Below are 16,192 nucleotides of genomic sequence, written 5' to 3' on the forward strand. Positions count from 1 at the left end.
ACAAAATGAGTCTTCCACTATCCAGGGATACAGAGCAATAGAAAGTAATTTCTTCATCGGAAGTAATATTATACCTAAATACCATTGTAAATATAAACGACACTTCGAGCAACGCAATATTGTAAAGTAGCCCGTCTTTCTTTTAGACCCTGAGATATCAACTTATTTCCTTGCCTTTCCATTCCTTATCTAATACCACAACACTCTCATCCGGCACAACTTCTTCCAGATTGTCGTCCGGAAGGATAGCCATGCTGATATTTGCATTGGTATAAGGGAAACAGAGGTTTAGACCAACATAAACAAGTGCGCTGCCGACAAAACCTAGAAGCCAGCCGAATTCATATGGATGGATTCCAACCCCAATTTCGATTTTTGCATTTACGGAATGCATCAAGCCTGGGAGACTGGGAACTGTGCCCGTCACAAAGGCCACCAGAGCATGGCAGTTAAATCCATGGAAATACCGATAAATATCCATGGGGCGATACAAAGCAAGACAGTCGTACTTCCGGTGCTTAACTATCCAATAATCACATAGCATAATGGCGGCAATAGGTCCAAGGAAGACCGCATAGGCTGACATAAAGTTGAGGAAATTCCCAGCGGATGCAAGAATCTTCCAAGGAACTAGTGCCCAGGCAAGCAGAGCACAGATAAGTTGCCCACGTCGGATATTAATGAATTTAGGTGCAATAGCGGAGAGATCATTTGCTGCTGCCAAGGAATTTGCAGAGATATTAGATCCAAGCGCGGCGAGGGCGAAAGAAAACGCAGCGAAGAATCGACAAGCCCGACTACTCCAGAGTGATATGAGAACGTTCGGGTCCCACGGAATAGAGTCGGTATTGAATTTGGCCTGCCCGGCGGAGGAAACGGCGATGCCAATAAACGCAATGAAAGTGAAGAATGCTGGGAGTAAGACCACGTAGAGTAGATGCCACCGAGGGTTGACGCAAGAATATCGCGAAAAGTCCGCTTGATTGACACTAAGTGTCGCATAGTTCCCAATGACCGATGTGAGAGCTGACATCATGGCCCATGCATAGGAAGACCCAGTCAATTGACTCTTCTGTGAAAAGATATCACCTGCATTTGAAGTACCGACAAAGGCCCAGATGAGCATAGCAATCCATGCAATGGGCACAACAACTGATTTGAAGAGAAATAGCCAGCGAAGCCTATTTGGGTGGAACAGAAGAAAGGGGATTTGAAATAGCCAAAAGATGAAAAATCCCACCATGCCCTGTGTCGTGATATCTGCATTCCCCGGGAGCGCATTCGGGATATCCAAGAAGCTTGGCCAGATAGCTCCGATCATGACAACAACAGAGTTCCCCCCGTTTACAACCTGAGTGGCAAACCAGAAGACGGCGAGAATCAACCTCGAAATAATTGGAATATACGAGCCCCAGAATCCCCAGCTTGCGCGTGCAATGACAGGAAAAGGGATATGGTAGATCGCTCCTATGGCTCCGTTCATGGATATCACAATGGAAAGAATAAAGAATCCTAGAGCCACCATGCCCAAAGATTCTTTCCAAGAGAGCCCGATGGCGATGATGCTGCTCGCCAGCTGCCAGTTCGCAACGGAGAAGCAATCCGAAATCCAGTAACCAATAAAACTGAGAACGGTCCATTTTCGCATGTCCTTCGGGACAGGATCAAGATCCCTATTTGTCCATTTTACATCTCCGCGTACGAAGTTGGACTCAGCCTGCTGGACCTGCAGCTGAGGCAAACGCGATGATATAAAATTCTTCATGATCGAAACATGTATGTAAAATGTCGCCGCTAACACTGACAATGTTTGCCTTTGAACCTTGAAACGTGTTGAAATGCATTTCTCATAGACAACCTTGAGCGCATTTCTATAAGTGGTACTGCATCTGCATTAAGACCCCATGTATTTGCAAGTACAAGGTTGACAATCTCTACTGATAAGATAAAGGAAAGCTACAGAGTCAGATATGAGCACCAAAGAATTGCATTAGCCGATATCTAATAAGATCTGGAATTCGATTGGACAACCCCTGTGAGACGTTGTCTACTTGGCCAGGAAAGGCAATCGCTTCGCCGCATTTGCCGAGGAGCATTGATGCCATGCGGGGTTCTGCTTATCTATGTCGATGGCTGGTGTGCGACAGCAGCGGCCTGTGCGTACTAATCGCTCTGATTGAAGCAAATCAAATGCGAAGACTAGCCCAGCATCAGGCTAAGGATATATTCTCGTTCTCTGTTATATCGGCGGATGCCGCCGCTATCGGTCTTATTGAAATGTCAAGTCTTCAAAGAAAGTATGCGTAGTATTTACGCCAGTAGAAAGTTTGCGTGCTACAATAATGTTCCTCTTCTCGCCAAAACATCCAACTTTTCGCTTTTGAACATTGGAACCCTCACTCTCAGCGAATCAAATTCTTCATTAAGTCATGGCATCTAATCCCACTTCCGGTCTCCATGCTGCTCTACCCCTAACAGAGCAACAAATTGGTTCTGCGGCAGCCAAGTGCCTCGCTCTGCAAACATCAGGTCGAGAGGTCCATTCCAAGCGACCATTTGCAGCACTCTTGCTAGGTCCCGACAATGAAACCGTGTTGATGACATCCCTCTCGCTCTCGCATGTTCGCCATGCTGAATGTGAATTGGCCCGCAATGCCGCGGACAACTACGACTGGAACTACCTAGCGAAATGTACCATGATTTCAACGTGGGAGCCATGTGCTATGTGCGCTGGAACAATCTACTGGGCTCATATTGGACGCTTGATCTACCTGGCGTCGGAGAAGACATTGCAAAAGCTCACAGGGACCGGAAACGTGGAGAATCTGACTCTGGATATGCCATGCCGGGAAGTTTTTACTGCCGGGCAAACGGTTGTGGAGGTTTTAGGACCATTGAAGGATGAGGGCTGGGAGCAGAAGGTTGTGGATGATGCTGCATTATATTGGTCGAAACATGCTTAGAACAAGGTAAGCATTGTTTCTTCGCACATCATCAATCACTTGTGAAGGCATATACTAAGCTTGGAATGCCTAGGTATCATTCATGCAAGAGCTGTTATTTCGCAGCACCAGTCAGAAGACGTATTAGGAATAAAAAGCATAAGAATCCAGAAACTTTTCGAGTCACTTCCCCGCAAAGATTTGCTTGGCGTATACCCCATAGTTCGGTACTTTTAAAGCCACAGTGCGCTTATCACTCTAGGATTTTAGTCATAGTCAATGCCGGATGATAAGGGGCCTCTGTCATATACCATGTCTATCTTCGTCATGGCAGGATCTCGCTTGCACGAATGTACACTCGGACCGCTTTGCCAATCTTGGGACCAACCTGTTGTTGGACCCCATTTTATCTGCGGGTGAGTCAAAAATCGACGTCCGCCTCTTGCAAAAATTGGAAGGCGGCTTGCTAAGAGAGTTCTTATCTGCTGAGAGCTCGAAAATTGCCATCGTGGAAAAGGCAAGTAGGTAGCTGGGGGTATAGAATATGTACTATGCCTTTCAGAAATTGGGCGAATATAATCAAAATCAACATTCACGGAAGAACTTGCCAACATGTGTAAACAACCACTTCATCCATTCTTTCTCAGTCTTCCAAAATGTGAACATCACATTCACCTCGAGGGTGCTTTGGCTCCTGAGCTGGTCTTTTCTCTTGCAAAATAGAACACAGTTGCTCTCCCTTATTTTTCGCACTACAAAGACCCGATTCTCTGGCAGCGAGATATGAAGCGTTCGACACTCTTGACGACTTTCTCAAGATTCACTACGCCAATATGTTTGTCCTAATCGCCGAGATTGACTTTTACGAATTGTCATGGTCCTACATTCACGCGGCTCATGCTGATGGTGTTCACCATGTAGAAGTGTTCTTCGATCCACAGTCACATACCTCACGTGGCATCCCCATAGCATCAGTAACCAGAGGCAATGAACGCGCCCTGGACCGTGCTGACTCCGAATTCAGGGTCTCATCTCGTCTCAATATGTGGTTTCTCAGTCACTTGCCAGTAGCTTCTGCAGAAGCCACCTTCGAATCTGCGAATAAACTTATCGATGATGGATCTATCCGTAGTGTTGGGCTACTCATCTGAAGTTGAACCCCCCCCCCCCCCCCGGGAGCTGTTCGCAGACGCATTGAAAAGGCCAAGGAGGCTGGACTACGGCGTACAGCCCATGAGGCGAGGAAGGCGACGTTTCATATATCAAGGGAGCTCTGGGCTCTTACATGCTGAGCGTAGTGACCATGGCATTCGCTTGATTGAAAATGGCGATTTGCTTACGATCTGCCCGCTGTCAAATGTTTACTTGCGCACAGCCAAGTCCGTCGCTTCTCTGCCACTTCGAGAGTTCACTTCGAGACTTCCTAGATTTGGGGGTTCAATTTTCGTTGAACAGCGATGACCCGGCTTTATTTCGGTGGTGGCATACTAAACAATTACTGCGCCGTTCAAGAGGCAATTGATTTCAACATGCATGAAGAGAAAACTGTAGCAATCTCAAGAGTCCGTAAAAGTTAGATTATAGATGAAAGAAAGACGCTCCTGATAGAGAAGATAGAAGATGTTGTTATGCAGTACACTTAGATTGATATCATAACTTGTCATTTCCAAGGATTCGGATTGGGTGGAGCATTATGTAACGTCATCTTGGCGGTCAAGCGTGAATATTTTTCTGCCACAAATTGATAGCGGTGAAGAAGGAATCTAGTAACCGCTGGAAGGTTCGATGCCCGCACAGTCCGGATGGCAAACATAGTCACTATATAGCCCAAGAGTAGTGTATGAAAAAAGTTAAGATCAAATCTTTAATCTTTCAATAGCCCATCTTATTGTCTCTTTTTCGGACTTCATAATACCCCCTTCAAAAGTTTGCTAGACCGCCAGATTACCCTGGTATCGCCTTCATCCCCGCCCAATAATAAGAGTGGAGTGGCGTGCAAATTCTCCCCTCCAAAACTTCCCTTTCCCTGTGATCCTCTCCTCTTCATCCTCCCACCCACATATTTTCCCCCCGATCCACTCCTCCCTATCAACCTACAATGTCTGTTGTCGGTATTGATCTCGGTGCGCAGAGCACCAAGATTGGTGTTGCCCGGAATAAGGGTATAGATATCGTGAGTATTTGCCCCGCCTATCGTTGCGGGACCCCTCGTCCCTCGAAATTACGACTACCCGACCATATAGATGTGAATTGATACTGACCGAATATCTTTTGAATCTTATAGATTGCCAATGAAGTTTCCAACCGTCAGACCCCGTAAGTTCTTGCGACCACGCTTACCTGACATCATAATCCGTCAGATTTTTTTTTTTTTCCGCTTCGGCCCCAGCAATGACTGACTCGAAAATTCGTGCCCAACAGTTCCCTCGTTGGATTCAGTGCCCGCAGCAGACACATTGGTGAGGCCGCCAAGACACAAGAGACCTCCAACCTCAAAAACACCATTGGTTCGTTGAAGCGCCTGATCGGCCGCTCCTTCGACGACCCCGATGTCAAGCTCGAGCAGCAATACAACAGCGCCAACATCTGTGATGTCAACGGACTTGCTGGTGTTGAGGTTAACTACCTCGGAAAGAAGGAGAAGTTCACAGCTACTCAGTTGGTTGCTATGTACTTGACCAAGATCAAGGATATCACTTCCAAGGAGCTCAGACTCCCCGTGTCCGATGTCACTATCAGTGTTCCCGCCTGGTTCACTGATGTGCAGCGCCGCGCCATGATCGATGCTGGTGACATTGCTGGTCTTAACGTCCTCCGCCTAGTCAACGACACCACCGCTACTGCTCTCGGTTACGGTATTACCAAGCTCGACCTGCCCGGCCCCGAGGAGAAGCCCCGCCGTGTTGTGTTCGTCGACATTGGTGCCAGTGACTACACTGCCTCTATCGTCGAGTTCCGCAAGGGTGAGCTCAACGTCAAGGCCACCGCTTGCGACCGTCACTTCGGTGGTCGTAACTTCGATATTGCCCTTACTGAGCGCTTCGCCGATGAGTTCAAGGAGAAGTACAAGATTGACATCCGCACTCACCCCAAGGCCTGGTCCCGTACCGTTGCTGCCGCTGAGAAGATGAAGAAGGTCATGTCGGCCAACCCCCAGGCCCCCATGAGCATCGAGTCTCTGATGGAGGACGTCGATGTTAAGGCCATGGTCAAGCGTGAGGAGCTTGAGGAGATGGTTAAGCCTCTCCTGGACCGACTTACCGTTCCCCTTGAGCAGGCCCTCGCCGAGGCCAAGCTCACCGTCGATGACATCGACCACATCGAGATGGTCGGTGGCTGCACTCGTGTTCCTGCCATCAAGGAGACCATCTCCAAGTTCTTCAACAAGCCCCTTTCCTTCACTCTCAACCAGGATGAGGCCATCGCTCGTGGCTGTGCTTTCTGCTGCGCTACCCTCTCCCCCGTTTTCCGTGTCCGTGACTTCGCTGTTCACGACATTGTGAACTACCCCATCGACTTCACTTGGGAGCAGTCCCCCGAGATCCCCGATGAGGACACCAACCTCACCGTCTTCAACCGCGGCAACGTCATGCCCTCCACTAAGATCCTTACTTTCTACCGCAAGCAGCCTTTCGACCTCGAGGCTCGTTACTCCCAGCCCGAGGGCCTGCCCGGCAAGGTTAACCCCTGGATTGGCCGTTTCTCCGTCAAGGGTGTCAAGGCCGATGCCAACGATGACTTCATGATCTGCAAGCTGAAGGCTCGCCTGAACCTTCACGGTATCCTGAACGTCGAGTCCGGTTACTACGTTGAAGACATGGAGGTTGAGGAGCCCGTTCCCGAAGAGGGTGACGTAAGTGTTTTTTTCTTTCTCGCTAGCCTATTAATCGGTTCATCTGTACTAACGTCTACTCTTTAGGCCATGGACACCGATGCCAACGGTGAGGAGCAGCCCAAGAAGACCCGCAAGGTCAAGAAGCAGGTCCGCAAGGGTGACCTGCCCATTGTCTCCGGTGTTGGCGGTATTGACCAGACCGTCAAGGAGGCTCTCCAGGAGCGTGAGAACGCTATGTACATGGAGGACAAGCTCGTCGCCGAGACCGACGAGAAGAAGAACGAGCTCGAGGCTTCTATCTACGAGCTTCGTGACAAGATCGACGGCGTCTACGCCGAGTTCGCCAGCGAGGAAGAGAAGGAGAAGCTTAAGGCCAAGCTGATGGCCACCGAGGACTGGCTGTACGAGGAGGGTGACGATACCACCAAGTCCGTCTACGTCGCCAAGATGGATGATATCCGCTTCATTGCCGGTCCCATCATCCAGCGCTACAAGGAGAAGGTTGACTCTGAGCGCCAGGCCGTCCTGAAGGCTGAGGAGGAGGCCGCCGCTAAGCGCCGCGCCGAGCTCGAGGCCAAGAAGGCTGAGGAGGACGCCAAGAAGGCCGAGGAGGAGAAGAAGGCCGAGGGCGACGCTGAGATGAAGGATGCGCCCGCCGAGGGTGAGGCCGAGACCGAGGAGAAGCAGTAGATTTAGTATGATCTGATCTGTTTTTTTTTCCCCCTGTTTTACTTTGGTATGGGCGTCGTACGCCTTTTTTTTTATGATTGGAAGCGACGTTCACATGATGACGAAAAGGCTCAAGAGATGTTTTCACGGACCTAGACCCGATCAACTGGCTTGAGTTGGTCACATTGTTTTCTTTCTTGTTAATGGCACCCCGTTATGACGTAGACCGCTTTTTTCTCAATGAATAGATGAATTCCATGTCTATGACTTGAATATTGATATAATCGTGTCGCGTAAAAGATCTTCCTGGGAATGTCGTTATGTAGTCCTCATCCCTGCTCCGATCATCGTCGATCCGGATCCCTGTTCCTGTGATCTGCACCGAAAGGCTGTGCTACCTGGCGATCACTTTAAATAACCCTATTTCTTCCCGTGCCTAAGAAATTTGAATATTCAATATTCTCGTATTCGGTCCCTGATGCTCATCGTATCGGACTTTGCCATGATTTATCACTCAGCCAGGATTCGGAGCAGGACCGAATGTGCAAAAAGTCCTTGGCAAATCCATGGTTCATCGAGCAAAACCGGGCAGAAGGGACAGGGACAGTGTCATTGTTCCCGACCATGAATTGTCCCTGCGCACATGGGATATAACCTCCAAATTGGCAAAATGTCGGGTGGCCGGGTATGCCGGAAAACTATAAGCCCCAATTGATTAAATGATGTGTCTAATGGAGTCCGTCGTTCTCACTAACGCGTTTACGGTAGTTTTCACCCCATTAGCCCTGTTCAATTGTGGGTCCGAGCCCAGGGTGAGCTTGGCGCTGCCAAGATCGTTCCTCGAATTTTTACTTTTTACAGGGTCCTCTGGGACTCAGGGACTCAGGGATTCAGGGGGATGCTCCTTGTTCCTTGGAGAGGGGTTTGATATTCCTTGATTATAGAGAAAGAGACCATTCGAAAAAAAAAAGTTTAAATCCAATAAGCTTGTTTTTTCTTTCGTGCTCGCTTGGAGCAGAATTGTTCCGAGCTTATACGCCATAGCTAAACGGAGCGGGGCCAAGGTGGGAAAGCCGGCACGCGATAGTTTTATGATCTATAGATTTGACCCCTGTACTCCGTATAAAGTAGTTCTTTCGTATTTACTGCAACTAGGGGGTTACATATACAGCTGCTTCACTGTCATTGATTAGTCCCCCCCGGATCATCGTATTCGTATCATCCCTTCCAGCTTTACCTGAAACTATTCCTCCCCTGTTGCGTAATTGGAAGTTCGAATTGGCATCTAGCGGCCCCTCCACGGATTTTAAGAACGCTGATCCCGAGCAATCTTCACGAAATTCGGCCCTATGTTTCCCGCTCTGGTATAATCACCCCTTGTACCCCCTATTCTTCATTCCCTGTCAGCAGATCGTGTGAACCTGGGTCCCAACAGTGGGGATATCCATCCGCTCCAAGCCGCCCCGCTCCAGGCCACCAGTTACCAGTTTGTCCAGTGCTTTTTTCCCTGAATCTCCATAGCCCGCCGGATTGGTCGGATGGATCATCGTTGGTTCTTGCGGAGTCCCTGCTTCTGCCCTTTTTTCTTTCTCGCAATCTTCTAGTTTAACGCAATCTATTATTTGACCCTTCATTCCCTATTTTCAACCCTGCGGATCAACGTCCGTTGTACATATACCTCATCCTCAACGCAGGTCCACCGCATAAACCCCCATCTTGGTCGATATTAAAGTGTACAGTACATCATCCGTTCACCAGCTCTCAGAAAGAAAGCGGAAGCGGAAGCGGAGCTCAATTCCCAGCTCGAGCATGAGAAAATCGATGCAGTCTTGCGAACATTCGTCAAATTTATAATATACACCATTTGAAACCGGCCGGAGATGCAGTGGCGAGCGTTGCTCGTAGCCGCCGTCCCTGCACTCTGGTCCACAGCGGCCATAGCCCTACCCAGCAAACCAGACCTACATATCCGAACCAGTCAGCCCAATCCCGGCCCAATACCAGACCCGGAACCAAAATCTAGCAGCACAAAATGGACCGATAAAACCCTCACCGACCCTCTCTGGTTAAAATATGGCCTAAACGCTTCCGCCGAATATAAATACTTCCACGAACCAGGCCGCGACGACATCCTCGGCCACTATGATATCCGTTTCTTCACCAGCCCAGTAGAGGACGCCGCCCGCGCCGAAACCCTCACGCACATGATTCGCGCATACTTGAATTTCTTCAACGAAAACGAATTGGAAACCTGGATTGCGCATGGAACTTTACTGGGCTGGTGGTGGAACGGCAAAATCCTGCCCTGGGACTGGGATATGGATACACAAGTTCCTGATACTACACTTACATACCTAGCGGATCACTTCAACCACACGATCGTCGAGTATACGGCTCCAGACTCGCGGGAGAAGAGGCAGTATCTGCTTGATATTAATCCGTGGGCGAGACAGCGCGATCATGGACAGGGTCATAATATTATTGATGCGCGGTGGATCGACATTGATACCGGACTGTACATTGATATCACGGGGTTGAGTCTGTTGGAGCCTGATACGGAGCCGGGAGTTTGGGGATGTAAAAATTTCCACAAATATCGGGTTGGGGATATTTATCCGTTACGACGGACTTCTTTTGAGGGCGTTCAGGCCAAGGTGCCGTTTGGGTATGATACGGTATTGTTGGAGGAGTATTCGGAGCAGGCTTTGATTAATACGAAGTTTCATAAGTGAGTTGATCCCTTTGGCTCTTCTAATGTTGGACGTTTATTGACTATTATCGCAGTCATACTTGGTTCCCTGAGCTGACGGAATGGATTTCCGATGAGGTCTTGGCTAAATTGAGCCTCAAGCTTTCCTCTGGTGAGAAGCAGTATGAGTGATTGGTTGGCCATCATCATCCTCTTCTCCGTTGGTTTTTCCCCTTCTCCTCTTGTCTTATCATCCCCTATTCTCCGATCTCTTGCATTGTGGATATTCATGATTGGTCCACTCGGAGTCAAGCACGGCCTTTGACTTGTTGCGACATTTCTGATCTCACTTTTTGTACATCTGGCATTTTGGTTAGCCCGGCTGGGAAACATGGGTCTGTTTTGATATCGGTTGCATATGTTCTCATCTAGGCAGGGCGTTTACAGGATCTAGCATAAAATTGGATTTCGCATTTTGCTCTTATAGAGCCGCTTGAATGAATTTTCCTAATATTGGGAAAGTTTGGTGCAGAAATTGGTATATTCTTTCGCTGCCTCATCTTTTCGCATAAATAGAAATTTTATGATGCTTTTGTCTTGGATCCGGTTCGATGATCCCATGGAAGTTCAATTTAAGATGGTGAAGAAAATACTACTAGACGAAGCTAGGTGCATGTGATTAGCACGTGGCAACACTTTATTTGCACTACTTTCTATACTCGTTAAACAAAACTTTACTTTGGCTCACATCAAGTCCCATGGAATGAGAGCTTGCAGTGCTTTTCGTAGAAATTCCACATAGCCCTGCGAGCGTACATTCAGCAGTCTAGGCATGATCATTTAAATCAGCTTACATCGGCCAAATACCGGCTCAAGGGCATTATTAGGCTTTGAGGGATCTAGTTCGGTAAGTTTGTTGTCAGCACTAGTGTAATGCTCCCGGAGAAAGGACCTCTCAGATCATCAGGATTAGGAACCAAGCAAACGTTTCAGACCCAAGTGTATTGATTTGTTAGAGTATTTCTGCTGGTATGGAAACCTCCGAGACTGTGTATGGTAATACCTCGATTTTCAAATGAGGGGTACATCAGCATCCCCCACGGTGTTGCACAGTCCAATGACCCACATCTTTTGGAAATAATAGCTTTCAGTAAGAGCTTACAGTGTGCTCTGAGCTCCTGTTCAGATGACGAGAATACAATCACTGAAACAGACTGCGGTAGTGGTATGAAAGTCACTGTACCCCTCCATACGCAAAGTAGTGCTTACCCGGATGACTCCAAAATTAGCCTCGGCCAGAATGAAGACCCACCATAACGACTGCTGGGGTGCAACCATACATGATGGGTGTTATACCGGGATCGAATAAGCCTTTTCTTGCTGCGGCACCACTCTTATAAATTTACCTACCTTTGAAACCCAACCCTCCCCCATATCCCCATTTCGTGGCGCTGGCCTACAAGAAGCTTCGACATGACTCAGAACGGAGCTACTCCGACACAATCGTCACCATTCATCTTGGTCGACGGTGTCCCCAACGTTCGCGATGTTGGAGGTCATGCATGCCAGCCTCTCTCGTTGACGAACGAGTCCCCAATCAGAAGCCGGTGCATCAGATCAGGCCTCTTATTTCGTTCTGCACAGCCGTCTCAAATCACCCCGCCTGGAGTGGAGACACTGACCCAGAACCTTCATGTTCAAGCCGTCTTTGACTTCCGCTCAAAGCAAGAGATTGAGCTTCTTATTGCCCGCTCTCCGGATTCTCTTCTTGATATCCCGGGGACAACTCGATACGCGGTCCCTGTTTTCCCTAATAAAGACTCTTCCCCCGGTGCGCTGGCAAAGCGATATGGAATCACCGGGGAAGGTGTAGATGACGAAGCTGTCTTCAAAGGCTTTGCCCAAGCCTACGAAGGAATTGCACGCAGCGCAGCAAAGACGGATAGTTTCCGTACGATTATGCTTCATATCCTGAACAACCCTGATACCCCGATCCTGTTTCACTGTACAGCTGGAAAAGATCGGACTGGTGTATTTGCCGCATTGCTTCTCAAGTTGTGTGGGGTTGCGGATGAAACTATCGTGGCTGATTATGCGCTTACAAAAGAGGGACTGGGAGCATGGGGAGAATACTTGATTAAGCGAGTTTTGGAGAAAGGCGAGGTCTCGACTCGTGAACAGGCGGAGGCTCTGATGGGCAGTCATCCCGGGTGTATGAGGGCGTTCTTGAACGAGATCGTGGCAGTTAAATTTGAAGGCGCGCGGAAATACTTTGTTGAGTTCTGTGGGCTGCACGAGGATGAGCTTGATCGGATTATTTCCATTGTCACCGTTGCGGGTACAACTGCGGAATAGATGGAATGTTCTAATTTGTTTATCGATGACTAAATTTGAAAGACGTGTTTTTACCTGACACTTTGGTCTTTCACGCTCTATAGAAAACATTGCCCTCGAAGAGCCGACGCGCAGTTCGTACTACAGCAACATGCTTCACGTCAATGTTCCTCTGTTCGTCCAGACCCAATACTGTTTCGGCCTGTATCACACCAGCGGGATGTCTAATTCCAACGGGTATAGCATCCGCAATCTTCTGACCTTCAATCTCCATCCCATGTCTAGGACCTTTATCGATCCGTGCTTCATTGGCCAAGTGCCATGCAACTGTGCCATGAATAGCCATCGCAGCACCTATACAAACTGCACCAGTAAGCTGCAGACTGGCATGCGGTTTACCCATGGTAAATGACAACACATCCAGATCGGAACCTTCATCAGCAGGTGCAGACAAGAACGCGACTTTCGGTGTGCCTCGAACAGTGCTTGCTTTCGCCACATCCGCAGCTAATCCGAAACGTACTGCACCTTCTCTTCGAATATCCTCCGCCACAAGGATGAACTCTGCATCTGTTGCATCCGGCCACTGGGGGCGGCCTTCAATTTTCAAAGAGCGAGAATCAACAAGGACAAACGGGTTTGCCGCGTCGACAAGACTCACGCGCACTTGAAATTTCCCCACGGTTTGTGATTGAACTGTCAATGTCTCCTTTGTTGCGCCGCTTGGGAACATCTTTCCTGTCATGCTACCCCCTGGGTTGAGGAATGCTACCTTGATAGGACTAGATGTGCCCTCTACACCGGGAATATGACAGGTCCCTTCCTCTCTGAAGAAACCACCAGAAGTCTGGATTGTTTCCACAATAGTCTGTCCAGTATTGGTGTTCAAAATACGGACGTCGATCTATAAGACGAGTCAGTCGGTATGATATGAGGATGTCATCGATCTACTCACTTCAGTTTGACCTGGCTTCGCCTTGACAAGCCCCTCATCTAAAGCAAATGGGGCCACACCAGACGCGATATTTCCACAGTTGCCAGTCATGTCCACGACTGCCTGATCAGGTGCAACCTGGACGAAAGTGTACTCGACATCGATGTTTTCTCGCTGAGACTTCGCAACCACTGCCACTTTAGATGTTGTCGAGGTAGCGCCACCAACACCATCAAGCTGCTTGCCACTTCCATTTGATGACCCCATTGCTGATAACAGAATCGGTGCCCATTGATCTACTGACTCGGGTAGATCTTTTCGGTGAATGAAGAGACCCTTCGAAGTCCCCGAGCGCATCCATACTGCAGGCAGAGAGTGCCTGGTCGGAATTCGGACATATGGTTTCAATGGGAAGAGGTTCGGTGCCGCGTAAGTGTCGGCAATGGATAGAGTTGCTGCTGGTGCCATGATATTTCTTTAGTGGAGTGTACTTGTTCTTCGTTGGAATGATACAATTTAACACCAGCGCTACAACCGAGGCTATATATGACGATGATTTTCAATTGAGATACTCCAATTTCAAGTTTTCCATTCATTCGCGTCTTTCCACTCGGCTCTATACATCGAACGGGTGGAACGTTCCCGTTCCGCGGCAACTCAGCTTCCATGGATGAAAAAGGCCCACGGCAAGCGACTCGTCAATCTCGCCACCACGTTTTTCGTCGATTGAGAAATATGGGGTCCCCAGATTCAATGCGGGGTGCGTCCTGGCATGCTGGACATAAAACCTTGATAGCAGCATGCGACAGAAAAAGCAACTGGAGTTTCCCAAAAGCTCTGAAGCAAAGTCTCACACTTCTCAATTACAACATGACAAATCCAGTTCAGGCGGCACCAATGGATGCTCCTCAACATAATGCACGTGTTTATATCCTTTCAATAGTCGCCTCCATGGGTGCATTTCTTTTTGGATATGATTTAGCATTCATCGGCACATCAATTGATTTGACTTCATTCCAGAGGTATGTCAATAGCACAACCACCCACAGTCGTTTACTAATTGTTACTAGGGATTTCGGACTAGAAGGTGCATCTGAGTCAGTTCATGATGCCTTTTCGGCAAACATTGTGTCGCTTTTACAAGCGGGCTGTTTCTTCGGTTCTTTAGCAGCAGCACCGGTGGGAGATAAACTAGGCCGTCGAGTAGCCCTGGCCATTGGCGCAGTTGCTTTCATTGTGGGATCTATTATGCAAACAGCATCCGCCGGAAACAAAGATATAATGTTCGTGGGCAGAGTCATTGGCGGCGTGGTAAGCATGTCCCCCAAAGACACATCATTGCCCATCATTGCTAATTTATTTTAGGGTGTCGGCTTCGCCAGCATGTTGGTACCTTTGTACACAGCCGAGTGCGCACCGCCACAAATTCGAGGCCGACTCGTTGGCATCTACGAGATCGGCGTGCAACTCGGTACCTGTCTGGGATTCTGGATAAATTTTGGTGTCGATCGTAACATGGCACCAACATCTGCACAGTGGATGACACCATTTGCATTGCAGCTCATCCCAGGTGGACTTCTTCTAATTGGATTGATATTTATGTCTGAATCTCCGCGTTGGGTAGCAAAGACCTATGGGAGAGCCCGAGCAATCGAAACTCTTTCGAATTTGCGTGGTCTTCCTGCTGACCACCAAGCTGTTCAGGAAGAGGTAAACGACATTTTGGATCAGCTTGAGGTCGAGCTTTCGGATAGCCTTGGAAATACCCGTGCTGCTTGGAAAGAGCTTATGGAGCCTGGACTCCGGAACCGTGTCTTCATTGGAGTAATGATTATGATCTTCTTCCAGATGTGTGGATCGAACGCAATCAACTACTACTCTCCTCGAATCTTCAAGTCGATTGGCCTGCAGGGTACTGAAGCGACTCTGGTATCGACTGGGATCTACGGTATTGTCCGCTTGGTAGCGGTCTTCATTGCGATGTTCTTCATTGTCGACCGCTTTGGAAGGAAGTCGATGTTGGTCGGTGGAAGCATCATGATCGTAAGGCCCCGTGCTTTCTTAATCCTAAACAAAAGCTGACATGATCAGGCAATCTCAATGTGGCTCATTGGAGCATTCGTCAAAGTCCAAAGCTCAACTGCAACCTCCTCGGACGGATCTCTCAGTGGAACTTCCTACGCAGCAGCAGTCTTCATCTTCGTCTTCGCTGTATCTTTCTGCTTCAGCTGGGCCGGTGTTCCTTGGGTCATTTGCTCTGAAATTTATCCCCTGCGCGTGCGTGGTTTGTGCATGAGTATCTGTGTTGCAACGCATTGGCTATTCAATTTTGTCATTGCGAGAAGCACGCCATACATGATCTCAAACATCGGTTTTGGGACATATTTTGTATTCGCTGCTTGTACTACCTTGGCCGTGCCTTTTGTCTGGTTTATGATTCCGGAGACGAAAGGCATGAAATTGGAAGAAGTGGATGCTCTTTTCGAAGGACGGGGGCTTGTTCCAAGGATGAGATTGGACCCAATCGCGGATGAAGGAAGCGATGAGAAGGGAGTCATCGAGCAGGTTGAAAGCGTTTAATAGTATTATGACTTTCCTTCTTTGTCTTTACAAAATATGAGCGATTTTATGTGACATTTCATCAGAACCGTGCATGCTAAGGAATATTAGCGGGCTTACAATGGGCATGAATCCAGGAATTCTCGTTGAATTGCCAATTTTGACCTTACTTGACTGATGCAACGATGATCTTGAGGGCGCTCATCTGTGTTCTGCTAGTAAGTATGTGA

At 48.4% G+C, this 16,192-nt stretch overlaps 7 protein-coding genes across 7 annotated transcripts; 5 read left to right on the forward strand and 2 right to left on the reverse strand.

Moving 5' to 3' along the window:
• Positions 1-157: 157 nt before the first annotated feature.
• N7484_002008 (nucleobase cation symporter-1 family protein) lies at positions 158-1,765 on the reverse strand (the record flags this gene model as incomplete). Its single annotated transcript, XM_057112428.1, has 1 exon — positions 158-1,765. One exon carries the CDS (start codon positions 1,763-1,765, stop codon positions 158-160), a length of 1,608 nt encoding a protein of 535 aa, XP_056977165.1.
• A 664-nt stretch (positions 1,766-2,429) lies between these two features.
• On the forward strand, positions 2,430-2,963 carry N7484_002009 (nucleoside deaminase; the record flags this gene model as incomplete). Its single annotated transcript, XM_057112429.1, has 1 exon — positions 2,430-2,963. One exon carries the CDS (start codon positions 2,430-2,432, stop codon positions 2,961-2,963), a length of 534 nt encoding a protein of 177 aa, XP_056977166.1.
• A 2,035-nt stretch (positions 2,964-4,998) lies between these two features.
• Positions 4,999-7,467, forward strand: hsp88 (Hsp70 chaperone Hsp88; the record flags this gene model as incomplete). The annotated part of the gene is made up of 4 exons (XM_057112430.1): positions 4,999-5,115; positions 5,227-5,258; positions 5,364-6,795; positions 6,862-7,467. Exons 1-4 carry the CDS (start codon positions 5,041-5,043, stop codon positions 7,465-7,467), a joined length of 2,145 nt encoding a protein of 714 aa, XP_056977167.1. The 5' UTR covers positions 4,999-5,040.
• A 1,859-nt stretch (positions 7,468-9,326) lies between these two features.
• N7484_002011 (putative mannosylphosphate transferase (Mnn4)) lies at positions 9,327-10,327 on the forward strand (the record flags this gene model as incomplete). The annotated part of the gene is made up of 2 exons (XM_057112431.1): positions 9,327-10,174; positions 10,231-10,327. The coding sequence occupies 2 exons, from the start codon at positions 9,327-9,329 to the stop codon at positions 10,325-10,327; spliced, it is 945 nt and encodes a 314-aa protein (XP_056977168.1).
• Positions 10,328-11,608: 1,281 nt separating this feature from the next.
• N7484_002012 (tyrosine-protein phosphatase) lies at positions 11,609-12,490 on the forward strand (the record flags this gene model as incomplete). Its single annotated transcript, XM_057112432.1, has 1 exon — positions 11,609-12,490. The coding sequence occupies one exon, from the start codon at positions 11,609-11,611 to the stop codon at positions 12,488-12,490; it is 882 nt and encodes a 293-aa protein (XP_056977169.1).
• Positions 12,491-12,560: 70 nt separating this feature from the next.
• Positions 12,561-13,871, reverse strand: N7484_002013 (uncharacterized protein; the record flags this gene model as incomplete). The annotated part of the gene is made up of 2 exons (XM_057112433.1): positions 12,561-13,373; positions 13,425-13,871. The coding sequence occupies 2 exons, from the start codon at positions 13,869-13,871 to the stop codon at positions 12,561-12,563; spliced, it is 1,260 nt and encodes a 419-aa protein (XP_056977170.1).
• Positions 13,872-14,273: 402 nt separating this feature from the next.
• On the forward strand, positions 14,274-15,983 carry N7484_002014 (sugar transporter; the record flags this gene model as incomplete). Its single annotated transcript, XM_057112434.1, has 4 exons — positions 14,274-14,425; positions 14,474-14,714; positions 14,769-15,446; positions 15,495-15,983. The coding sequence occupies 4 exons, from the start codon at positions 14,274-14,276 to the stop codon at positions 15,981-15,983; spliced, it is 1,560 nt and encodes a 519-aa protein (XP_056977171.1).
• Positions 15,984-16,192: the final 209 nt, after the last annotated feature.

Source organism: Penicillium longicatenatum (assembly GCF_028827895.1).
Source record: "Penicillium longicatenatum strain IBT 33135 chromosome Unknown contig_1_segment0_segment0, whole genome shotgun sequence".
In the NCBI taxonomy this organism is placed as follows: domain Eukaryota; kingdom Fungi; phylum Ascomycota; class Eurotiomycetes; order Eurotiales; family Aspergillaceae; genus Penicillium; species Penicillium longicatenatum.